The sequence below is a fragment of the Ctenocephalides felis genome, unplaced genomic scaffold (genome assembly GCF_003426905.1).
Source record: "Ctenocephalides felis isolate EL2017-DRISC unplaced genomic scaffold, ASM342690v1 CF-g0.4_SCAFFOLD_01886, whole genome shotgun sequence".
NCBI classification, from domain to species: Eukaryota; Metazoa; Arthropoda; class Insecta; order Siphonaptera; family Pulicidae; genus Ctenocephalides; species Ctenocephalides felis.
Window position 1 is genome coordinate 54,267,196 of NW_020538040.1, and position 26,230 is coordinate 54,293,425.

The 26,230-nt window shown below is 28.7% G+C and overlaps 1 protein-coding gene across 5 annotated transcripts in view; it reads left to right on the forward strand.

Annotated features, from left to right (window-relative positions):
- Nucleotides 1-26,230, forward strand: part of LOC113377103 (proline dehydrogenase 1, mitochondrial) — a 48,828-nt gene that overhangs the window by 2,972 nt on the left and 19,626 nt on the right. For 2 of the 5 annotated variants that reach the window (XM_026617302.1, XM_026617301.1), the window contains exon 1: nt 25,116-25,236. The exons of 2 other annotated variants lie outside the window; for them this stretch is intronic. Coding sequence is in view for 1 of the 3 variants with exons in the window: in XM_026617298.1 (XP_026473083.1) it covers nt 25,115-25,236 (122 nt within the window). In the remaining 2 variants the exon portion in view is untranslated. Of the gene's footprint in view, nt 1-25,114; nt 25,237-26,230 lie in introns of those variants that run through there. One more of the 5 variants, XM_026617298.1, reaches the window with a different exon arrangement.

The following is a 26,230-nucleotide window of genomic DNA, read 5'->3' on the forward strand; positions in this document are numbered from 1 at the left end:
AAATTAAACCTATATACAAAAATAAAAAATGTAAATAATAAACAGAATATTAAGAAAACAAAATAACTAAACATTGAAATGATAATCTCAATTATATTGTACTCATTATCCATCCTCATAAATTAATATGGATTTCAAAATAGACCTTAAATATCTCACGATGTTGTTTGATATAATCCAAATACTTGATTGTTGATTTTATACCTTATTACTATATTAATACTTCGTAATAAATGATTTTTACGATCGTATACCAATTTCGAATATTCATTCAATCACCGGTCACATCACAATCACATCTTTTTTTTGTTTAATGTTTTTTAATTTTTTGTTTTGCTCAAGTTTTTATTTGTATTTTCACTTAAAATTAGATTTTTAATTTAATCTTCATTTTTTTGGTTTGAAATTTATTAACCCCCAAAAATTTTATTTTTTTGTATAAGAAGATTTGAATTGAAGTTCGAATAAATAAAATGTCAATTTACTAAATGCAATTTACGGACTGTACTTCTTAAGTAATGACTTCCAGCTTTATTTTCAATTTATAATTAACTTATGAGAAAACATATACCGCATATTTTTTCCGTCGTGTGCGTAAAAATAGATGAATCATTTGTAGAGAATCTTATGATGGATTGATGAATGTGTACACGTGCTTAATTACGTAACATACGAGCACTGCCGCTAGTTCAGCGCACTGACTGCGCTTCTACATTTTTTCGAAAAATATTACAATTAATTTTACTGTAAAATATATTCAATTTTAAGTTTTTTTTCTCAAAATCAGTCACTGCTTTTTGGCATTTTTTGCAAAATGCATCATTTTTTTTGAACTATATGAACATTTCATTCAAATTTTAATTTTATTCAAACGAAATCAATACTGAAATTCAATGAAATTAATTTTTTTAAGCGAGATTTAAATGGATTTTCTAGTTAAATGGATATTTTAATTGTGACTCGTGGTCCAGATTGCCAAGAGACGCAATATGATATATCAAATAACGAAAATTTTTATTTGTATGGGGTCATTTGAGATTATAGTTTAATGTACTTTGTATATTTTACCACACATTTTTGAATATATATTAAAAATAATTATAAAAAAGAATCTTAATCAAGCGGAGTATGAATAAAGACCTTATCTCATATTTTTAAGATTATATAAACTGAATTGTAAAATTATTTCAAATATATAGGTGAGCTATAAAATTTTACCCATAATCAAAATTAACCCTTCCGACTCGGATGCCGCTGCTCCTCAAAATTCATATAAATAAATCTAGGAATTCGCGAGTGGAAAGTGTTAAAATCCAAATTATTTTCAATATTAATAGAAATATTGATAAGAGAAAAAATAATGTTTAGAAATTTTATTAATTACAATTAGAAAAAATACTAGTGGGGTGGATGGCATCGTGTCTTAAGGCAAATTGCTGGAACTTCCCGTACCGTAATGAAATGTTCGAGGAATACTGAATGTTTTCAAATAGATTATTATAAATATTGTAACATTGTCTAATATTTTTTATTTCATAAATAATTTTTTTTTTCAAAATCAATTATTTTGTTAATACAAGCAGAAAGTTCTTTGAATCATACAAATCGGACGCTTAGTTCTCTCAAAAACTGCCATTTTTTACATATTTAGCGCCGTATCTTCGAAATGGCTGGGCCTGCCTTTGCCAAAAACTAATAAACACTTCTCCCAATCATTACTAATTGAATGTTTTTTAGATCATTCAAATCGGATACTTCGTTCTCTCAAAAAGTCGATTTCTATTTTCTGCACTCTTTGCTCCGTATCCCCGAAACGGCTGGACCTGCTTTTGCCAAAAACTAATCAGCTCTTTTCCCTATCGATAGGAATGGAATGTTTTTTGAACCATTTAAATCGGTTCATCCGTGCGACCGAAAACGTGACTGGAAATTTGTATCCATACATACACACACACACACACATCCATTTTTTCTGAGGTATGCCAAAATGTTCAGAAACCTTCAAAACGTCGAGAAATGTAAAAATTTTCAATTCCGATTTTCGGCCCATTACAATAACTTACCCTACGGGAAGTTAATAATGTTTAGATTTTTTTTTTGAATTTTAAAATCAAAAATTTTTTCGCTTTCCCCAAAAACTAATCTTTTGATGCTTCACCTCCTAATCCAAAATTTTTTATTTTCGATTATTCGTCGATTACTATAACCCTACCCTACCTAACCCTACGAGAAAAAACTCAGTCGTCATTTAGAGATGTTTGAAGATTCTTATTGCAATTTATTTAAAAACTATGTGAATACATTACAAGATCTTCATCGCGTTTTCATTTTCACTTTCATCATTCCTCGTTTTGGTAACCGTTATGTTCCATCCATCATCTCAAATTTCGCAGACGCGGACCTGTCAATCCACAAGAATTGGCTTTAGACAAACGTATGTTGCTTTATGTACGAAATTGCACCTCGAATCCTCGTGCCAAAAAACGCGTTATGTATGTCTAATTTATAAAGAAGGTCAGCCAAAAATTGTATAAGCGAAAAAAAGTAATGAACAATGTTTCTGCGCACTTATACGAATAGATAAGTTTTTAGAAATTATATAAGTTTCAAACTTTATTATATAGTTTGAAGTTGAATTTTGTTGTTGATTTCTAAATCACTAATAGTTATATATATATATATATATATATATCCATTAATCACTTAATTAAATTGAATTAATTCATTTCACGCTGTTCAAATATTGTTTTCTCTTTTTTGAATCATTTATTAACTTCCCGTAGGGCAAGTTATAGTAATCGCAAAAAAATCGAAAATGAAAATTTTTATATATCTTTACGATTCAAAGGTTTCTGAACATTTTGGCATACCTTAAAAAAATGGATGTATGTGTGTGTGTGTGTGTGTGTGTATGTATGTGCGGATACAAATTTTCGTCGACGATTTTGAGAACACGAATCAACCGATTTGAATAATTTAAAAAACATTCGATTTGTATTGATAAGGAGACGTGCTGATTAGTTTTTGGCAAAGGTAGGTCTAGCCGTTCCGAAGATACGGGGCAAAAAGTGCCGAAAACGGTAACTCAGTTTTTAAGAGAACGGAGCGTCCGATTTGAATAATTCAAAAAACATTTTATTTGTATTGACTAAATGAAGAACTGTTCAAAATTTTGGAAAGGCAGGTCCAACGACTTTGGAGATATGGAGGAAAAAGTAAAAAAATTAGCCATTTGGCGGTCAAAAATGATCATTAGACATATTGTGAAAGCAGTGAAAGCAGTATGATTGCTTTGAAAAACCTTCAGAATTTCCAAAATATGTCAAAATGAAGAAAACATTTTTCTTTTCAAAAAAAATTTGTTTTCAAAAAAATTTTTTTTTAAAAAGTAATTTATTGTCGAATTTATAGTTTCTCAAAAATCTGATTTTTTCGAAGTAAAATTTTTTCAAAAATGTTAATTGTTTTTAAAAAAATAATAATTTTTGGTACGGGAAGTTCCAGCAATTTGCCTTAAGGCACGATGCCTTAATTGCCTTAAGACAGAATTCCATTTACAGCTAGTATTTGATTTTTTTTCGAGACGTATTGTATGTATAGTAGTTATATAATAGCAAATCATTTTCGTCATACATATATATTAGGGTGGTTTTTAATATGGATATTTTCGAATTTTCTTCCTCCCAGGGGCTCAAATGCTTCCAAATTGTTAAAAAAAACCCTCTACAAATTTTAGCTCTTAATATTGTCTTTTAGATAGTGCACACTTTAATTAAAGTTTTGTATTGAAATAGCATGGGATAATTTTCAAAAAATTTCAAAACGTTTTTTAGATATAACTTAGCGAACAAATGAACGAGTTTTATTCAAAAGTTTTCAATAAAAGATGACACGAATTGTCACTTCTAATTTATATGTCGCTAAGTTATATTTAAAAAAACACTTTTAAAACGATTCTCGAATATAATATGAATTTCTATATAAGCGCATATATTTTTATCCAATATTTTTACAATTATTCTTCTAATACATTAAAGTAAATATTTATATGCATGATAAAAATAAAGTTTAAAGAATATCGAATGTAGTTTCTCTTAAGCAAAATTTAGACAAATCTCGTTAAAATTCAAAATTTTTTAATTAGAATTTTAAAGCTTTCTTCGAAGCTTTTCGGGGATTAGCAACATGATTTTTCTGAAAGGTTTTAATTATACCCAAAGCTAACAAACTTTAGAACCTTTAAAATCGACGCAGAACAGTTTTCGTAGACTTAATATGTTTAAATTAGTGCAACCTCTCAAAACGCGTGCTATTCAATGTTTATTTAGTAATCTGTCTCACAGTGAAAGTGTCATGAGAAAGTAAAGCAACAAATTTTCATTTCAGGCTTACAGTATCCTCCAGTAAACGTGCTTTTAAAGCTATATAATATTTATACATTTGAGTAGATAAAATAGTATGATTATAGTAACTTTGTAATACTTTCGTTTTTTTTTTGAATGTTCTAACGCTAACTTCTTTCCCCAAATTAGATAATTTTTATGTTGAATTTCATTATCATTTTATTTAAATTACAGTTTCATTCTTGGTGCAAATGTGCAATTTTATTTACATTGGTAAATAATCTTTAAGCGTTCCACCCTTCATGTGTATTATATGTATATATTGACACTCTTGCTTTTAATTTTCTTATAAGACAAAAAATTAAATTTTATGATTTAACACAATACGATCGTATTGTAAATCACAAAATTTAACTTTGTGTCTCAAAATTCTTCCATTTAATTTGATGAACCGTTTTGATGATTAACATATGACAGAAAAATGGCGAAAAATGGTGTATTTTATATTTTTTATGAAAGAAATTTTTTTTCAATTCTATGATCAGCTCATCATGCTCATTTCTGACCTCATACGTTTGTGTTTAAATAGCTGCATTTAGTCGACAGTCTAATTATTATTTGCTAAATTGTATTTAATTTACGTAAGTTATATCGTAAATGTGTCAGAAAAGTCAGCTTTTACTACTCAGCGTCGAAATTTACTCATTAATTGAAACTGCTAGTCACACTATTTTGGTTTGTCTGAAAAATCGAGATAAACTTAACCTCACGTTGAGCGACAAAAGAACCTTGGTATTTGGATAGAAACAAAGGATCATGCAAGTGATTAGTCTAGATCGACTCAAATAAAAGCCATTACTACCAATTCGATATACACTATTTAGGACCTAAACTTGTCCTCGCCCAAGAGCCCAATTTTTCATAGTGTCTATGTTTTCAAATTAGAGAATTTTAGTCTTTTAAGCGAGTATGGCAAGGTATTTAAGATACTTTTCTTTATTGTTTTAATAATTTTTACAACTGTCCTGAAACGGACAACAAGTAAAATAATTTTTTTTAAAGATACTAACAGCGATATTTGACTTGTAATATTACTCTAAAATAAAACACATATGCTGGACATTCATCTTGATTCGTAAATCTGGTAAATTTGAATAAATAAATAGAAAAATGACTTTCAGGTAAAAATGGGGTTTAGGAATGCTATAGCAGACCATTGTTAATGACTTAACACTTTCGGGACGGCACCTATTTCAAAACAATCTACTTCACCGGCTGTAAACTTGATTTCATTGTGTATGTTATGCAATTTGTTTGATAAAAATTTGTGGTCATTGAAGGACATACATTTATATTATTAATTTATTTTTGATCATTTTATAAAGAATGGTGACGTTCAAAACAATTTCCAAAATGCATAGCTGGTTGATTTTGACATGTTTTACAATAAAATGTTGTTAGCCTGGTGCTTTTTTGTCAGAACAGACAATACAATCCCTTTTTCTTTCACTCGCGTTTAGAATACTGCTTAATTCACAAAATTTACCAGTCGTTTTGCCATATTTAAAAGCGCTCGGTCGTTTTATATATTAAAAAAAAAGACCATATAGCAAAGAAAAAGGCTATATGTAATTTATTCAACTTTTCGATGCAAACTGAGTCATCTTTTATAAAATAGCCTGTGCCTCACAGAGTATGTTTGTCCACTGAGGTGGACAGCCGTCCCCAAAGTGTTAAAAGGGATCTCCTGAAGGGCAAATGTTCAAAAATATCATAAACATATATTAAGTTAGAAAATATTTATAAAGATGTGAAATCGAAAGAAATCGATAATGATTTTTTTGTATTTACACGTTTCAATTATGTTGACATTCCTTAGATGTTGGTAACTTGTCTAGTGTATGTATTTACACAAAAATATAATTTTTGGATATTTTTTCGGAAGAATGGATTATGTTGTAAAAATTGCATTGGTTTTTAGGAAAAGCTAGTCATTTTAACCGTTTGGGGACGGAACGGTTTTAAGTGAACCGCAAATTCTAGCACTCCAACTCAAATTCTGGACATACATTTTATAGTCATATACACAGAGCTTCCACATGATAAATAAAATGTTTGTTTATTAACTATTTAGTTTGGTTAAATGGTTAACTAACATTGAGTTTCTCGGCTATCGACATGTATTTAGGTGAGACACATAATGCGTTTCTTGGCTGTAAAAGCTATCTGCGCCAGACGCATATATAATATGACTTCTTCGGCCAATTTGATGATTTCCGTAAAACGCGATGCATGCAAAAAATGCGGGCGCACGCATTAGGGGGCGCCAAAACGAGTTTCTGAAATTAAATTTATAATATTTTTTTATTATTTATTTAAAAACTGGAATCAAATAAGTCATCTTAAATTATAATAAACAATCTAACTGAATTAGGGATGCGGAGACACAAAAAGCATATTTATTTTGCAATGTGATATCAGTAGAAACAATTAACCGATTAATTACTCTGCAAATTTGTAAATAACAGCTTTGTTTATTGCTTAATCAATCAATCAATCAATCTACTTATTCAATTTTTTCTTTGATTGAAGTTACCGTGGAATCGAAAAAGAAATTATCTACTTTTCAATCCCATAAGCGCAAACCTGCGAAAGATTAAATTAATCATTGGGCATTATTGACGAAAAATTGCGAGCTGGTTTAGTTGAAACAGAACTTGTTAAAAAAATATAAACAAATTATAATCGGAAAAATGAAAAATGGGGAGTAGTCGGTGCTTAGAAAATGGCATGTTTATTCAAAAAAATGGGATTGTAACATTTGTTTTTGTTGCAAATGTTTCGCATCTGATGAACTTTGAATGTTAAAGACATGCGTGGTTAGAGTTATGGGAATGAAACAAATATGAAAAATGAAAGCAAAATTTATTTTGGAACGAAAAAATCTTAAGGCTTTTTTTATAGATAGTGGTGTCCATACTCTAAATTTAATATTCATTAACTATGCAGTTATAATTCATATCAAATATAATTAGTTTTTTTTCCAATATAGTTCAAGAAATGTGTAATTTCTTTTAATTTTTTACTAATTTTTGGACAATACTTCTAAAATACGTTAAAAATTTAACTTTAAAGCTATTTAATTGAAATTTGCATTTAATCAAAAGTGAAAGTGAAGCAAACTAAGCGTCTAACTAGGATAAATTAAATATTCAATATTTATTTCGATTTGATATTCCTTTCCTATTTCCTATCAGTGATAGATGGTAGTTCGATAATTACAAAGGCCTCGCATTGTGTTCAATATCCGACGTCTTATTAACATCCATGTGTCGATCTTCTTTAATTACATAGATACGAAAGACTTGTTAATTGGAAACTGCGTTTCATACGCGGAACATATTTGTGACGACAATTTGTATATTTATCTCTTATAGCCGTGAGAATGGTTTGAAGTCGAGCGCACGTGGTTTGGATGCTCTTGCGCCAATATTGCCATATCAATGTTATTGGGTTACTTTTCGGGTGAAACGGTGGTATAGAATTTTTGTTAATTATTTCTAAGAAGAGTCCATGAAATATAACATGAAATGTTATGTGGTTGGTGCCTAAATTTAAAAACAATTAATTTTGTTTCAATAGTTTTTCACATTTTATGCTGCAATGCATGTAAATGATTATCCTCAAATAAGAAAAATTTCAATTATTTATGCAAATTGACGCAAATGAAATTTTTATAAAAGTATATTAATAAATGCAGTTATTGTACACAATGCACAGAATAATAGTTCAATGTTGTAATGATAAATAAATTCTAGGCCAACATTGTATATATTCGCCATTTTAAATTTTATGCAATAAAGTTTCATATCGTATTTCAACTATCATAAAGCATTTTTTGATTGGATAATTCGATTCAGCCATTTTATAAATGAGATTGGAAATGATTATTATATTTTCATATACTATGCGCACACAAGTTTGTTTTTTGTATTGTAATAATAAATTCGTGTATAAGCTTTACTTTATGTTGGTAGTTATATTGACGATTTATTCTTCAACATCTTACGTGAGCTAAAGAAAATGGTTTCAATTATTCAATAATATGACCAATATTATCAAAATTATGTGATTGTTACTTAAGTTTGAAATTGGGTTAATTAATTTGGATTTGAAAGTTGAATTCAAGATGAGTACAATAAAAAAAATCATACTGATCTGTTCACCACAACTGGAGATATAGAGATTAATGCAAAGAAAAACCATCAAAATTGAGTAAATTATTCAAATTTCAATCGTAAATATTTTCTTTAAAAAAAATTTTGAAGCAAAATCCTGAAATATGTGTCGAATGATTTTATGAGTAGTATCTGTAAACAAATTTTCAGACAATTCTAAAATGTCATATATTTTTTTGCCCAAAATCCGTACGATTTGTAAAAGAATGACCCATATGTATACGGAATTTAGAGGATAAAATTATTACGAATCTCTGTAATACTGAATAAATATTTATTGTTGAAATAATGGTAATTTTTGGTATAGAACTTTTATTGTGGGCTTCAGAAATCTTTATGGATTCTTTTTTAAAATTTATTAATGAACACAACTTCATTTATTTATGTATGCAATCATTAATGAGGCGTTGTTTTCGTACCTCATTTCGATAACTAATACCACCCATTAGCACTTATTTCTATTTCACATGAAATAAGTTATTTATAAACGCAAGATAAAAATAAAACCAATGATGGCCTAAAGAGAAAATAACGTTAGTTTTTTTTCTTCGAAATCCAAGTATATTACATATATGTAAGTTTGTCTTACTTTTGATTGTGCGTCTCTCAAATTATCATGTATATTTAATTTAAATATATATAGCTATAAAATGTGTGATAATGTTTTGAATCATCAATGACGAAAACTTTTATTTGCAAATTTAGTTTTTATATAATCATCTTCAATGAAATTGATAAGTCTTTGAATTATATGTGAAATAAAAATGAAATATATTACATGAAATTATTTTTTATTATTTTCGAAAATAAAATTGACCAATTTTATTTATTGAATATGTTAAATTTATCTACTACATATGTATTTTGAAATACCATTGAAATGAAATAAATACCAATTAGTGGCATCGTGTTTCAAGGCAAATTGCTAAAACTTCTCGTACCGTAATTTCAATTTTTTTAAACTTGAAAAATTTTTGAGAATTTTGAAAGTTCAAAAAAAATATACTTTTCAGAAAATTTTGAATTTTTTTCTTTATTTCAATTTTTTTTGAAAATTTTGCTTAATTATTCAAAGTAGAAATATCGAAGCCATGGGTTGCAATCTAATGTTTAAACATTAGAAATCTTGGTACAGAACCCTTGAAATATAAACAAAATTTGTACTTATCATTAATATCTAACTCTTTTTAACTAGATTTCTGAAATCGCTTGGCCTCCCTTTCCAAAAATTTTACCAGTTCATTTTGTCAATACAAGTCAAATGGTTTTTGAATCATTAAAATCGGATACTCTGTTCTCTCAAAAATTTAATTAACATTTTTCGCATTTCTTACCCCGAATCTTGAAAGCTGACGGACCTGCCTTAGCCAAAAACTAATCAGCAAGTCTCCTTATTAATAACAATCAAATGTTATTTGAATTTTGTAAATCGGTTGATCTGTTTCTTCGAAATCGTCGACGAAAAGTTGTTTCCGCACATACATACGTACTGCACACATAAGCAATTATTTTTAATGTGTGCCAAAATGTTCAGAACGCTTTAGAACGTAAAGATATGTAAAATTTTCATTTTCTATTTTTTTGCGAATACTATAACTTACCCTACGGGAAGTTAAAAAATAGTTTGACTGATTAACGCTAAACGTACCGGTCAAATTGACCGTTTGAGAAATTTTTGTAAAACACATTTTTGAATGTAAAACACTGTTATCAAACTCTCTGACAATTTGTAGAGTATGTATATAATATTTGTTTTACTCTTTACTTTTATATATTTTCTTTTCTCAAAAATTGTTCTGTGGGCAAACTACCCTAATGCGCGCGTTAGTGATAGTTATATAAAAATTGTCGGTAGACTTATTAGTGTTAAATAATTTGACACAACTGGATGTGGTTATACTTATGTGGTATATCTAAATCAATTTGGATCATCAAATCTATTTGGATTGACAAATTTGATTCAATCGAATATCAACCTATGCTGCACTTCTCCGACAGCTGTTGCATTGCCGTGCTTTATTTTGTAAATATATTTACGCACTTGGACGCGTCGATCGATACGTTCATTCTGCGTGTGCATCTTGCATGTCTGTATAAAAATACGCTAGAGGCAAATAATTGAACTCCTGCTTTCATTAACTTGGCTGCACAATGCAGCATTCGTTTTGCTTCTTTCATGATTAAAATCTAAGTTCATTTACATTTTTATTCTATATAGATAACATTCTTAAACGGTTTATTTCTAATAAACTCTCGGCTATTTTTCATGATTCAGAATATACATTTGATTTTATTGCACGTTTAGTGTTATTTTGATACATAAAAAAGATGATTGCGTTAACGATCTTTAAAAATTTTATTGATCAAAATAATATATTTTGTATAAGTAAATAGCAAAATTATTCATTTTATACTTTATTTTATTAATTTGTATTATTTGGCTTTTATATCATAACGAATTATATAAATATAAAAAAAAATTAAACTAGCTGTAAGTGGAATTCTGTCTTGAGGCAATTATGGCATCGTGCCTTAAGGCAAATTGCTGGAACTTCCCGTACCGTAACAAAATGTTCGAGGAATACTGAATGTTTTCAAATAGATTATTATAAATATTGTAACATTGTCTAATATTTATAAGAATTATATAAACTGAATTGCAGAGTTGAAATTATTTATAAAGTATATTAGAACTAATAGTCAGAATTAAAAATAAAATCTGAAATATTTGCGATATACAAAAAACTAAAAAAAAACTAAAAAAAAAAAAAAAAGTTGGAACAAAATTTTTTTTCCAAAATCAATTATTTTGTTAAGACAAGCAGAAAGTTCTTTGAATCATTTAAATCGGACGCTTAGTTCTCTCAAAAACTGCCATTTTTTACATATTTGGCTCCGTATCTTCAAAATGGCTGGGCCTGCCTTTGCCAAAAACTAATAAACACTTCTCCCAATCATTACTAATTGAATGTTTTTTAGATGATTCAAATCGGATACTCCGTTCTCTCAAAAATTCGATTTCTATTTTCTGCACTCTTTGCTCCGTATCTCCGAAACGGCTGGACCTGCCTTTGCCAAAAACTAATCAGCTCTTTCCCCTATCAATAGGAATCTAATGTTTTTTGAACCATTTAAATCGGTTGATCCGTGCGCCCTAAAACGTGACTGGAAATTTGTATCCATACATACATACACACACACACACACACACACATCCATTTTTTCTGAGGTATGCCAAAACGTTCAGAAACCTTCAAAACGTCGAGAAATGTAAAAATTTTCAATTCCGATTTTCGGCCCATTACAATAACTTACCCTACGGGAAGTTAAAAAATTAATAAAAGAAGTTTCACATATCTGCACAGCATTATGTCCCGTGTATTTTTTATTTTTTATTAATTTTCCGTAGTGTTATAGTAATGGGCCGAAAATCTAAAATGGAAATTTTTACATATCTTCAAGTTTTAAAGGTTTTTGAACATTTTTGCATACCTCAGAAAAATTGGATATGGTGTTTTGTATGTACCCATTTTTTCGTCCACGTACACGCGCGCGGTTCAACCGATTTGAATGGTTCAAAAAACATTCGATTTCTATTGATAGGGAGATGTGTTTTTGGCGAAGGCAAGTTCAGCCGTTACGGAGATACGGAGCAAAGAGTACAGAAAATACAAATCGAGTTTTTGAGAGAAGGGAGTATCCGATTTGAATGATCCAAAAGACATTCAATTCGCAATGACGGGGAGAAGTGGTAGTCTTTGGCAAAGGCAGGTCCAGCCATATCGAAGATATAGAAGCTAAATGTACAAAAAACGGCAGTTTTTGAGAGAACGAAATGCCCGATTTGAATGGTTGAAAGAACTTTATGCTTGTTTCAACCAAATAATTCTTTTTTAAAAAAATTTTTTTTTTCATAATTTTTTTTGTATATCGAAAATCATTCATATTTTAATTTTAATTCTAATATACTTTAAACAAATAATTTCAACTTCGCAATTCAGTTTATATAATTCTTATAAATATTAGACAATATCACAATTTATAATAATCTATTTGAAACCATTTAATATTCCTCGAACATTTTGTTACGGTCCGGGAAGTTCCAGCAATTTGCCTTAAGGCACGATGCCATACACCACTAGCTTAAAATTGTTATTATGGTGTAGGCAAGTTTTAATTTATCTTCATTTATTTTGCTTGGGAACTTGTGATTATGTGGTACATGCTTCATATAATTTACTCGTCATCGCCAGACTTTTTTCAATGCGCATCTCGAAGGAAAATAATTTATAGTCGACGCTCGTCAGACATCAGATGTATAATTCTACAAATAAAAGTGATTGACTCTCATATACCTTATCTCACTTCATAATTTATAACTAAGGAAAATATTCTTCTGTACTGTTTGATGTGCACTTAATCAGATTATGTACCTCGTTCCTACTAAAGTTGATGTGACGTTGGCTTTTTAATTTTTAGGAATTCACGTACATATATTTTTTTTAAATTATGAAAAATAATTGATGCAAACAAATTATAAGAAATTGAATTTTATTTGTGTTCTTGAGTTAAAATTAACTCACATATGCAAAAAGAATCATATAACGATATTGATTTTTATTCTAAATAATTTATTACTTTCCCGTTAGTCTCTGTCTTTTCACACTTGAGATAGATTTTAGATGAAAGATGACTTATAGCGATTGTTTTATAAACATTTTTCACACGAGTGTTATACGATATTACAATTAACATATTTATCTTTTGCTAATGTAAATATTTCTCGATTATCTGTTTTATTTGATCTTATTATTTTTATTAGAATTGTGATTCATGACTTAGCTACGATTTCATTAAACTTCTGATAGTAGATTCAAATCGAGAAGGAATAATAGAATAGGAAATGCATTGTTAATTCGATTTTCATGTGATCTACTCTTCATTTGTTTTCCAAAGATTTACTACTACAATAATTAGTCATCATATGACGTCCAGATCGTAGACTTTATCTTATTTGCGATTTCATTCATAAAAATAGTTGTTTAGTCAGTCAGTTGCATATAAATGTCCTCATTTGAATTGATTCATTCAGTTTCAAATTTAAATGAATGACGTGTTAACATTTTCTTGATTAACCTAGGTCGTGATTTGAACAATTTATTATTTAAATTTTTTGTTCCAAAAAAGTGAATTGCAGTTGTTCCAATGGAATCTGTCATGTGTTATAGTTGGTGATGGGTTCCGAATTATTTTTGAAAAGTTTTTTACTTTAAATTTATGATAGTTGTAAATTATGACTCTACTTTCCGATTACGCATTAGGGCAACCTTTATCAGTTAAATCAGCGGTTTCCAACCTGCAGACCAACCCTATCAGGGGGGCGTCAAGCGGTTCTAAAGGGGGCGCGTACACGTGTTTTCAGAATACTATTATCGAAGATAACCCAACATTTTTGTAACAGTATTAAAAAATAACCAAAAATAATTAGTTTTCATGCATATTTTTACATAATATTGCATATTAATTTGTAGTCTGATATCAGTTGAGTATTTATAAAATTAATCTTTTGAAAAAATTAAGGGGGGGGGGGCGATGCAAAAAAGGTTGGAAACCACTGAGTTGAATGCTTAACTGGGATGCTTACGTAAAATTACCTTCGATGACAAATATTTTTGGCACGTAATGCGTCAATTAGATAACAATCATGCGAAGAGAGAAAATGAACTAAATCAATATGTTAGGATACTAAAAACCAAGGTCTTACAATTTATGCGAATTTTCTCATGGGTAATTTTGATATTTTGATATATAAATAAGTTAAATATCAAACAAGGATGTTTTCTTTGAATGTAACCGAAGATGGGCTTCTTCTTAATCATTCGGTTTTGTTTTTATTGAGGTTCCCACGATATCATTAGTCGTCACATAATTGTTATATAATTGATCAAATTTCACCCTGCGTTGATTGTCCGGCTATCTTTCAGTTCTGTGATTATAAAGCTATTGAATATCTATATGATATTTTATATACATTACACATTGAAAGCTGAAACTCCCATATGCATTTATTTCGCGGTAAGTTCGTCGACCTTCAACTTTTAGATTTCCTACACACACAGTCGAATTAAAATATCGATCAGCGAAAACGGCCCGCTGCAGAGGAATCATGTAAATGGATAGCTGGTCAGCATTTTGTTACAATTCGGATACAAAATATATTTGTTTTTTTCCATGTAGTTTTAAAAGAACTTACTCATCAAAGACTATTTGTGATAAAAGCGTGATTGTTTCGGATCAATTTTTCTTTAATAATTAATAAGCAGAAATCAAAATTACATAATTCTATGAGCTATTCTGCTATGATTTAACAAAAAAATATAATAATAATAATATAAATAATAATAATGATAATAACTATAACAGTAAGAATAATATGAGAATGATAATAATAATAATATAAAAATAATTATAATAACAAAATAGTATCAGGATCAATCCATTGAGTGACCACATAAAGAAAATAAATCTACTCAAGTACATCTATGGCCAATTTCTTTTTGGGTTGCATTAGTTTGTTAGGATGGTTTTCAATTTTGTGGTTATGAGTGAAGCTTTTGTCCTTGAGATCATCTATAATATAAGGTATGTTCAGTCTGATCGAATATTAGTATCGAATTTTGTAAAATTTGCTTTACGACCATGGAAATAAATATTTGAAATTACCAAATTAAAATCTGTATTTATATAAATTGTAGTAACTACCGATGACATATGTATGTATATAGGTTCTTTCTGCTGCTAACATGAGGGATATTTATTCCTTATGGTACCGTAAATGTTGAGATTAAACGATAGTGAATTTCAGTTATTTATGTATGTACAGATACAACAAAACGTTACTTTGAAATCGATTATCAAAATCGATCAATATTATTGTAAATATCAATACTAGAAATAAAAATTGGACTAGAGCCTTTGCTAGAGGATATTTTATTTTAGAAGCGTGTCTGACCCAAGAACCTCCTGGCCGTTTGCCAGACTGTGTGAATATTGGATTTGCCTCAATCGGATGTTCTTGATTTTGAGAATATCACAATAGGCGTTTTGTTCTAAAATGAATTTAATTTTTTGTATAATGAAATGGTTTTCATGCGAAACACAAGTTTCTATATTTAAAATCTATGAACTAAACTTAAAAAAATTTCTTTTTTTTTTTAATTTTTAATCTAATTTCGCAAAAATAATATTTATTGTGATGATGATTTAAGCTATGTGAATGTTTTATTTTTTAAGATTACTTAATTTTTTAGTAAATCGAAAAATAGTGGGAGAAATCAGTGTAAATGAGATCTTAAGCGACAATTGCTTCTCTATTTCAATTTTAATTTTAATTTGAGCATACACAGATTTTAGTAGGACTATTTCAAATTATATTGGAATAAAAACTCCATCCGATAAAAAATGTTCACGATTAGCAAATTGATAAATTATACTACTAATACCTAATGTTAAACAAATTCGATTTAAATAATAATTACAAGGCAAATGTATTTATATTTTACAAGTTACTTATAAATGAAGTTGAATAAACTGTTCGAAAATTTTGTTGTTGAGGGTTAAAATCACCTATCACTCATAGGCGCAAACTACTATAAAATTGGTTTACAAGTGAACTATATATATATTAGGGAGCATTCAATACCAAAATTCATTTAATTCTTAATTACTTTTATTGGTTCTTTCACCGAAATTCAGGTAAAGCATTAAATTGTTAAAGCCAATTGCTTGCTGTATGTACATATCTCATTATTATTCTATACCAGTTATTATTATCAATTTAATCTATCATTGCACAAAGACGTAATAAGCAGCAAGAAGTTGGGATTTGTCAATAGAAAGTTAAGATGTTTTAATTGATAATAATTTTTAGTTTACATGTTTTATAAATTTTATTTTTATAATAATTATATTTCACATTTAATATACTCGCAAGTTTCGTATTGCAAGTAATTAGTATTTTTAATGAGTGTACTTTTCGATATTTATACAGGCTGGTCCATCTAAAGTGTCAACGGTGGAAGGGTCATTGAAGTGTATGCATGTTTCTGCAAATAATATAAAAAAACATTATTTTCATCTCGATTATAATCTAATTAATAATTCTGTCAAAAGTTAGTAATATTCTATTGTACATTGTACGATTGTTTTTACGTCTGTTATTCATAAACTTAGATATTTTTTACACGGATCAACCGATTTGAATTATTTAAAAAACATTCGATTCATATTGATGGGAAGACGTGCTGCTTAGTTTTGAAGATACCGGGCAAAAAGTGCCAAATTTAGTTTTTGATATATAACGGAGCGTCCGATTTGAGTGATTCAAAAAATATTTTAATTGTATTAACGAAATTAATTGATCAATTTTTGATAAGGCGGATCTAAGGGTTCGAGAGATCCAATGAAAAAAGTAAAACAAATTGCCATTTGGCGCATCAAATTATTAGATATTTTATACAGATTTTAATAGTGAGTACAAATTTTTACATTTCTATGGGTTCCATACCAATGTTTATCCGTTAGACTACGATATTTTGTCTTACACGCAGATAACGAAACGCGGTTTACAAAATAGTTCAAAATATAAAAAAATATTTTATTTTTTTTTAAAAAGCCAAATTTATTCAAAAAGTTTAAAATTTGTTTTCAGTTTTCAGTTTTTTCAGTTTTCAGAAAATTTTAAAACTTTTTTACACATTTTAATTTTCGGTACAGAAAGTTCCAGCACAGAAAGTTCCAGCAATTTGGCTTGAGGCACGATTATTATTATTTTTGTCTAACAAATGCCACGTTTTGAAATTTTTATTGTCTTTTCAAATGCTATGTAATGGCGAGAACAGATCGTGAAAAATACTTAGAAAAAATGATTCGTTTTTTAGATCTTGTGTTATGAAGTCCTCATTTCATAGCCGCTATGAAGTCACGTGCTTTGATCATTAAGTTTGTGATATCCATACCTATTATATTTATCCACGTTTGAATGCAGTATTCAATAGAGTCCTTGTAGATATTTTAAACGTCTTCAAAACTTTGAGAGCATTTAAGTTTTATATGTTGTAATGTTCATTTTTTCACATGCGTTATTTAATAAAAAGTTTGATTATTTAGAAATTTATTAATTTCATTGATTACTTAATTGATTACTAGAAATGAGTACTAGGCGAAGAAAATTTGATAAAACCACTGAATAGAGAAGTACTTAAATAAGTTTCTATTTAGTGATAATATAAACTAAATAAAAATTTATAGCATTTTTCTATAAATCTTTCATCATATAGTAGTTATCTACTTTCTTTCGTTAATTAGCTGTATAAGTTCATTTAAATTACTGCTTCAGTTGATAATCTACTTTTTTGATAATAGTATTTTGTTAATTTAGCTTACCTTGAATAAATTTGCTACTGTGTTTATATGCAATGTTCAGGCTATCAGGCGATATTAAAACACTATAAGTATTAGTTAGCAAAACAGCTGAATCAATAATAACTGACCAGCGTCCATTCAAGGACGGCCGATGTAATTTCACTTACTATTAACTGCGCGCAGAAATACCGATATTACAATATGTTGAGGTTATTTTTTTTTTATAAATATCACGTTTTACCACTATATAAGCTATAAAATATTTACTATATTATACATATTATTTAAATACATTTTGTAGTAATTTTCCTGAACGTAAGCAGAGTTGGCCTTACAGCATATTTCGTAATTATGAATTATACATATTAAAATTCTTACAATTTGTTTTTTATGTGTTTAATTACGCAACATTTTTTTTGAATTTTGAGTCAATTTTATTAACTCTCCGCACTGAAAATTTTCGCATAACTTAGAAAAATGGATGATGTGTATGAAGTTTGTATGTATGTATGAATACAATTTCTCGTCGGCGTTTTCGGGAGCACTGATCAACCGATTTGAATTATTCAAAAAGCATTTGATTTCCATTGATAAGGAGACGTGCTGATTATTTTTTTGGCAAAAGTTGGCCCAACCGTTTCGGAGATACGCAGCAAAGAGTGCAGAAAATGGGAGTTAATTTTGTGAGAGAACGGAACATTCGGAAATTTGAATGATTCAAAAAACAATCCACTTGTATTGACGAAATGATGAATTGATTGAATTTTGCAAATGCAGGTCCAGCTATTTTGGAGATACAGAATTAGTTTAGCTATTTGTTCCACCATTTTGCACAAAGATATTTGGTTATTTGGTTTTCGGTCTTTTAAATTTTGACTAAATAATAAATAAATCAGCAATATTGTAAATAGTTATTATGTAGGGATCATGTACATATCGATTGCTTCAGAATTAAATAAACCCAGGAGTTACTGTATATCTGAATTGTTATCCTCTGCTATTAACTGTATTTATAATTGTATTGTTTTAGTATACGTTTTTTATGCCAATTCTTTCAATATTTTACCTCCGATATTATTAGCGGCATTATTTATAGAGAAAAAGAGCCGTTTGCTCCATATATCATATGCACTATCATATGTATCTAATCCATCCTAAATATTTTTGTTGACGACAAATGTTAAATTGAAATTCATAAAGTTGTTCAGCACTGCTTTGATGCATATATTTTGTAAGCTTGTTCAAATATATAATATGTAGTCGTGTACAGATTTGCATCTTTAATCATATGCCTTGCGTGTTTTATATGTGGCTTGCTTTTATGTTCTTCAGTAGCATTCATAAGCTCATAAAATACGCATTTTCAAAATGGTTGGACAATTTGAATATTGAGTGTACATAATGGTTACTACTCAACTCATCTCTGGAGAAAATTCGTTGTCGTTATAACAGTCGTTTTTCGAACAGATTGTGAATTAATGTAATCAACAATACACTTATGATGCAAACTTTCATGTTTTGTTGAATTTTTCAATGATCGTATTTGAAATCTCTGAGTATATATTTTATTATTTTCAGAGACTTTCCTAATCATAAAAATAACTATACATTTCCTTTAAATTCAATAATTTGCCAAATGATATATTTATAATATATTCGCTGATAATGACCTTGATTTCGTATTTATTCGTCTGATTAGCGTGTCGCAGACATCCTTGCGACAATTCAATCTAATGTTTCACGCATTACATAACGCATTGTAAAAATCCCATATAATAGTAATACATAATAGACTAGAAGTTTTATTTGAAAAATATCATTAATATTTGTAAAACACTGATTTTTGGAAATAATAATCATTTGTTACGAAATAAATTTAAATATGAAAATTATAACTGCCTTAGCTATGGCATTACCTTCGTTGAACTGCTTCTAAATAGAGATGAGTTTATGCAGCGGCTACAAAAATAAAGTGTGCATGTATGTATTTATATGTACTCGTATGTGGCCAAATGCATCTGCTTATTTTGTTGCAACCAATTCATTACTAATGATATATATTAATGAGCAACAAATTATATTACATGCATTTGTTGAGAAAAACTAGAATAAGTGGTGTATGGCATTGTGCCTTGACACAAATTGCTGAACTTCTCGTACCGTAATTTAAGATCTGCAAATGCTTTAAATCTTTTTTAAATTATTTTTTTTTTATTTAAAACAATCGTGCTGTTTAGAGACGAAATATAAAAGCTCGTAAAGTCGTAAGCGATGCACCATCGCAGTGTATCAGTTTAACCCTTTCCACTCGCGAATTCCGGAATTCATATGTATTTTGCCGCGGCGGCATCCGAGTCGAAAGGATTAACATTATAAATCTTAGTTTGAAACCGTTAGAAATGTGAACAAATTTTGTACTTAATATTAAAATCTCGGTAAAATATCTTATAATTTGATATTTATATGTTTAATCATTTTTGACCGCCAAATGGCATTTTTTAAACTTTTTTTATTGGATCTCTTGGCGCGGCACCTTTTGCCCAGTATCTTCAAAACGGCGCGGTCAAAACTTTTGCCCAAGAATCATTTAAAACGTGCTGAAAAATTGTATACAAACATACACACGCACACACTTACATTTTTTTCTACGGTATGCCAAAATGTTGAGAAGGTTTTGAATCGTAAAGATAAAAAAAATTGTTTCCGTTTTTTTGCGATTACTTAAACTTACCCTACGGAAGGTTAAAAACGTAAGTAGCCGGCCTTTCCCCATATTTGCGAAATACAACGTATTTTCATTATTTATATGCTCATTTTTTTAATAAGATTATTGACTATTACTAATTTTTTATTTTGAACTACTGATGAAATTGAAATTTGGCAGTATTTGCTCACCTAATTCATGAATGTTTATGCAGATCGTAATTTTGGATTTGTATGGAACTTTGGAAAACGTTTGTAAGTAAGCTCTAAAAAAACAGAAATTTTATTTGATAATTATGCATAGTACGATCTGAATTAAAATTTTCATTATAAGTGGTTTGTTAGCTGTGAAAGGAAATAAACCTTCGGAATATTTTTAAATCAAAACGTTAATAAACTGCTAATTCATATGGTAGTAGTTCAGCCTATTCGTGTATTATCCATTCATACGTTATAATAAGCCACTAATTCCATTATGTGATGTCATCAATCTTTGACTTGTGCTGCCGAATCGTTGCGACCTTGAGTTGAAATATTCGGACAATGAATGTGGAACGGTCGCCGACATCGGCCTTCCGCAGATTCTCAATATAAAATTACGAATTTGAAAACATCATCATTATTATAATTATTATAACTTCAGCGATTTATTGAAATCGTGATTGGCAAATTAGTTTTGAATCCAATTTTCTACGTTTTCTGTACTTTTTTAAATTTGTGTTTTCAATGTCATAACAATAGAACTATTTACTCAGCATATTTCATATGATACATATTACATTATTTTTAATAGGTATAATACATTTTTTCAATCGTTTAGTTATGAAAAAAATATTTTATGTACTTTTACATAATGAATTTGTCACTTGCGCTCAAAACATAAATTGAACTTTGCATAATTAGTGTAAAGCGCTTCTCTGATATTTTAATTTTAATCCCCCATACCAATTTTTATTTGTCACATAACATCGCCCATTTAACGATTTGATAATCTTAAATGGTTTCATCCAATCTATATGTAATTACTGATTATTAACTTCCCGTAGGGTAAGTTATAGTAATCGCAAAAAATTCCACTTATGTGTGTGCGGATACAAATTTTCGTCGACGATTTCGGGAACACGGATGAAGCGATTTGAATAATTCAAAAATCATTCGATTCGTATTGATAAGGAGACGTGCTGATTAGTTTTTGGCGGAGGCAGGTCTAGCCGTTCCGAAGATACGGGGCAAAAAGTGCCGAAAACGGTAACTCGGTTTTTAATAGAACGGAGCGTCCGATTTGAATAATTCTAAAAACATTTTACTTGTATTGACAAGGTGAAGAATTAGTCAAATTTTCATGAAGGTAGGTCTAGCGGTTTCGGAGATCTAACGAAAAAAGTAAAAAAAATGCCATTTGGCGGTCAAAAATGCTCATTAGACATATGCACATCAAATTATCAGATATTTTATAGAGATTTTAACAATAAGTATAAATTTTGTTTACATTCCTATGGGTTCCGTACCAATGTTTATCTGTTAGACTGCGACGCGGCTTTTCTTTTTAAAAAAAAAATTTTTTAATTTTTTTTTCAAAAAAAGTAATTTTTTGCCCAATTTATAGTTTCTCAAAAATCTTATTTTTTCGAAGTAAAATTTTTTAAAAATGTTAATCGTTAATAATTTTTTGGTACGGGAAGTTCCAGCAATTTGCCTAAAGGCACGATGCCTTAATTGCCTTAAGACAGATTTCCACTTACAGCTAGTTATTTCATAATTCTATGCCATTTAAGAATCTAAATAATTAACGTTGAAGGTTGAAAATGTGAAAATTTCTAACGAAATGAAGTGGAAATATTACCGGTGCTTTATCGTTCAAGCGCTGCTTATATTGCGCATTTAAACGTTTTATTGCTAATGTGGTCAGCTAATAGCGATTATTGCGATTAAAATTTATATACTGAATAATAAATTCAATAGGTTTTGTTAATTTATCAATAACACAAATATATTTTCAAATTTAAACAAAGAATAATTTAATTTATTTTTTTATAATTTTTATTATTTTAATTAAAATATTAGAGTTTGTAAATTATTTATAAAATCATATATTGTAAGATTTACTTTTCTCAATTTTTAAATTGAGAACAGCAACAATTTGGCGGTCGTATGACCCGAACGGAAAGTTTTCATTGCTCATATCCTACTAAGCAGGCCTGCTCGCATTATATGAGGTCTCGGTTGTAAAGCAAATTGATTCGATGATGTAGATTTCAAGAGTAAGTGTTGTTAATGACAGAAATGATTTCATTTTGAAATTAAATATTTATTCTAAATTACATTATCTATTTATAAGTATAGAACTTATAATTAGATTCATCTTCTATCTCCTATTCGTTAACACAATTGGAAAATAGGTAAATTTCAATCAGATTGAAGTAATTATGAGATTACAACATTAACACTACCCTTGAATTTATCATACTTTGATTCACAGATTTGCAAACTTACGATTTGATTTAAAATTTAAAATTTTCATTTTATTAAAATGTTCAATAAGGTGCGACTCGTAATATTGGTTACGGTTTTGTGTATTTTAACTACGTACGTTTCTTATTGCTATAAAAATTGTTGTTAAATCATTAATGCATTGAAGGACAATGGATTCAATTTATTGAATATTTCAATATGTTAATAATAAAATTACAATCATAATGTGGCAAAGAATTTGATTTATTTTTCAAATAATTTATTTTACCACGTTCTGTGTGAAAATTGAACATTAACATGTATCTACTTTGATTTATTGTTCGTTCATTGATAATCAAACCTTACAATTCTAACAATGAAAATAATTTATTTATGACGATTGTTTTTCAAACAAAAGCTGCCAATCTGATGTGTTATTTAGTAATTCAAACAATTGTGGTTCCTACTTCACAAATAAGAAAAGTCTGAATTGCATAAATCTTTTTGTGGCAAGTAAAGGAAATCAGATACTCAAATATACCACGTCTGATTTAATAAATCTTGTAATAAAGACGCCAGTCATCGTAGTTCATAGGCATTGTTCTCTTTATTTTAATTTAATGTTCTATGTGGTTTGAGCAATACTCGTTAGTTAAACTTCAGTAGTGTCCTACAATTAGAATTATTTGTTGGAAATTTATTTAGCATCCACCACCTCCACGAAATAGCATCAGAAATATTCCTCACGAACCTTCATAACCATCGTAGTTCAGGCGCAATTGATTCGAACGCTTCAACATACATTCATTAGTTTCATCAAATAAATGGATCTTCCAAATTGTTAGCAACTTAAATTGAATCTATTTAGCAAAGGTTTTATTTATTACTTCATGTTGTCACCGATACGAGAAACATGAATTACTTACTCAAAATGTAATCAAAACAATTATTTTTTGTAGAACAGAAATCAGAACTTAAATAGCTAGCCAAAGGGTTATTTTATCTTTATGTGATAAATTTATTATTATAATTTCTGTAATATGGTAGATGTTTTATTGATGCAACAATGCAAGGGCAAGGGCTATTTCACTTGGAAACATGATGCTGTCTATATTTCTAAGTAAAATTCAATGTCACCACTGCTTGACATCAGGTTGTCCGGGAAGGTTATCGAACCTAGAGCTTTTGAATCAAATCTTATAGCTCTCGCCACTGATCCACGGGGAGCGAGAAAAAAACAGTACACCATCGAAAACCAGAACTTTTATCTTGCCAGTGACTGTAGAATGTTGTAGAAATATTGTAAGATACATACTCTACGTAAATTTATTTCAAGAAATTTACGTAATCTTTCTTCAAATTTTTAACTTCTCAGTTGATATTACTTGCTTAAAAAATTCTCTCAACGAAAATCGTATATTTTTTACATATTGACAATAGTTGTCGACAATCGCGTTATTTATTTGTCAAATAATTCGAGTGAAATCATAAGGGTATTATAATTCGAATTATCGACGTATTAAGTACTACAGCCACTTCAAGATTATTAACTTTAACTAATAACGTGTGAGTTAATGTTTGACGTAAAGTTCAGCTGAAATTTTTGTACACGCACACACATTTATTTTCAAGTTTAATTATTTAATTAAACTTCTTAATTATTTGGTTAATTATTATCAGAAGGCATGGTGTTTATTGGTCAATTAGATTGCACTTAAAATATCAATAATTGGTCGTTTTCTCTAAAAAAATGTAAATAATTTAGAATTAGTTTTATACATTTAACTACTTCTATTTAGATCGGCTTATTCAATTTTAATTTGCTCTATTTTTATAGTTTTATAATGTTTGAGAATTAAATATTGTAAATATTATAAATTCAATAGCTCTTTATGCTATAATTTTCTAAATTCAATGTTGGACATATTCAAATAATTATGAAATTGGTTGACGCAGTTAATGAAATTTGGCCGAACAATATTGGGTGACTACCTATTTACTTTGCTCATGAAAGCCACATTCTACGGACATTTCGTAGGTGGTGAAGATTTAGACAAAGTACAAGACACTTTGAAAAGGTAAAGACAGTAGAAAATCTTCAAAAATTATTTATTTATAATAATATTATGTCACATGCAAAAACACAAAAAATTGGCATCTCCATTGTGAACACATGCTGAACTGTGCGTCTGTCGTATGACTAACTTACTGAAAAATTATATATGTATATATATATATATATTGTATATATAAACTTTTATAATAAATATGTATATGTATGTTTTCCAGCTGATTCATAAAGAATAGAAATGTTTTAAAACTTATAATTCAGCCTCTCTTAAGTATTAATAATTTAAATTTAAATACAAATTCAGAATTAAATACAATTAATTTTCTGCAAACATCTATAGTATATATTTTTTTGGCTCTCTGGTAAATCAATCTGCGCTTGACATTAATTTTGCGGTGCTTTGTCTTGAATTTACTTTTCATGTAATTACACATGACGACTATAAGTATCTTAAGTAAACATAAATATGGAATTAAACCGATTGCGAATATTTTATAATTATTCGATTTATTTTCATAAATTTGAATAAATATATTGAGAAAAAATTGCCGCTAAATTAGATCTGAGTTCACTTTTGTTCTTTGCGTATTATGCCTACGTTGGCAGAAAGTTGATACTATGTTAAAATAAACTTTGCATATTTTCCACATCGTTAACGTTACTTTACATTCGTTTTATAAAGATAATGGAAAATATATTTAAAAAGAAAATATGTTTATTTTAAGTATTAATTAATCTTCAACATTGTCGGACATGTGCAAATACGTAATCATCAGGTAATATATGGAAACATTTTGAACGCTTTAGCAATTTTTATATTATTATTTAAAAATTGAGAAATGTCAGTTTTAGTTTATAATTCAAATAATCCAAAAAGGATTACAAAAACATTGTATTTAATAGCGTTTTTTTTATAAGCAATACTTCAGGTTTACCAAAATAGTTTGTATCTCCGTACGTTCTTGAGAACGTTTGAATAATATGATACAAAATGTTCCCTG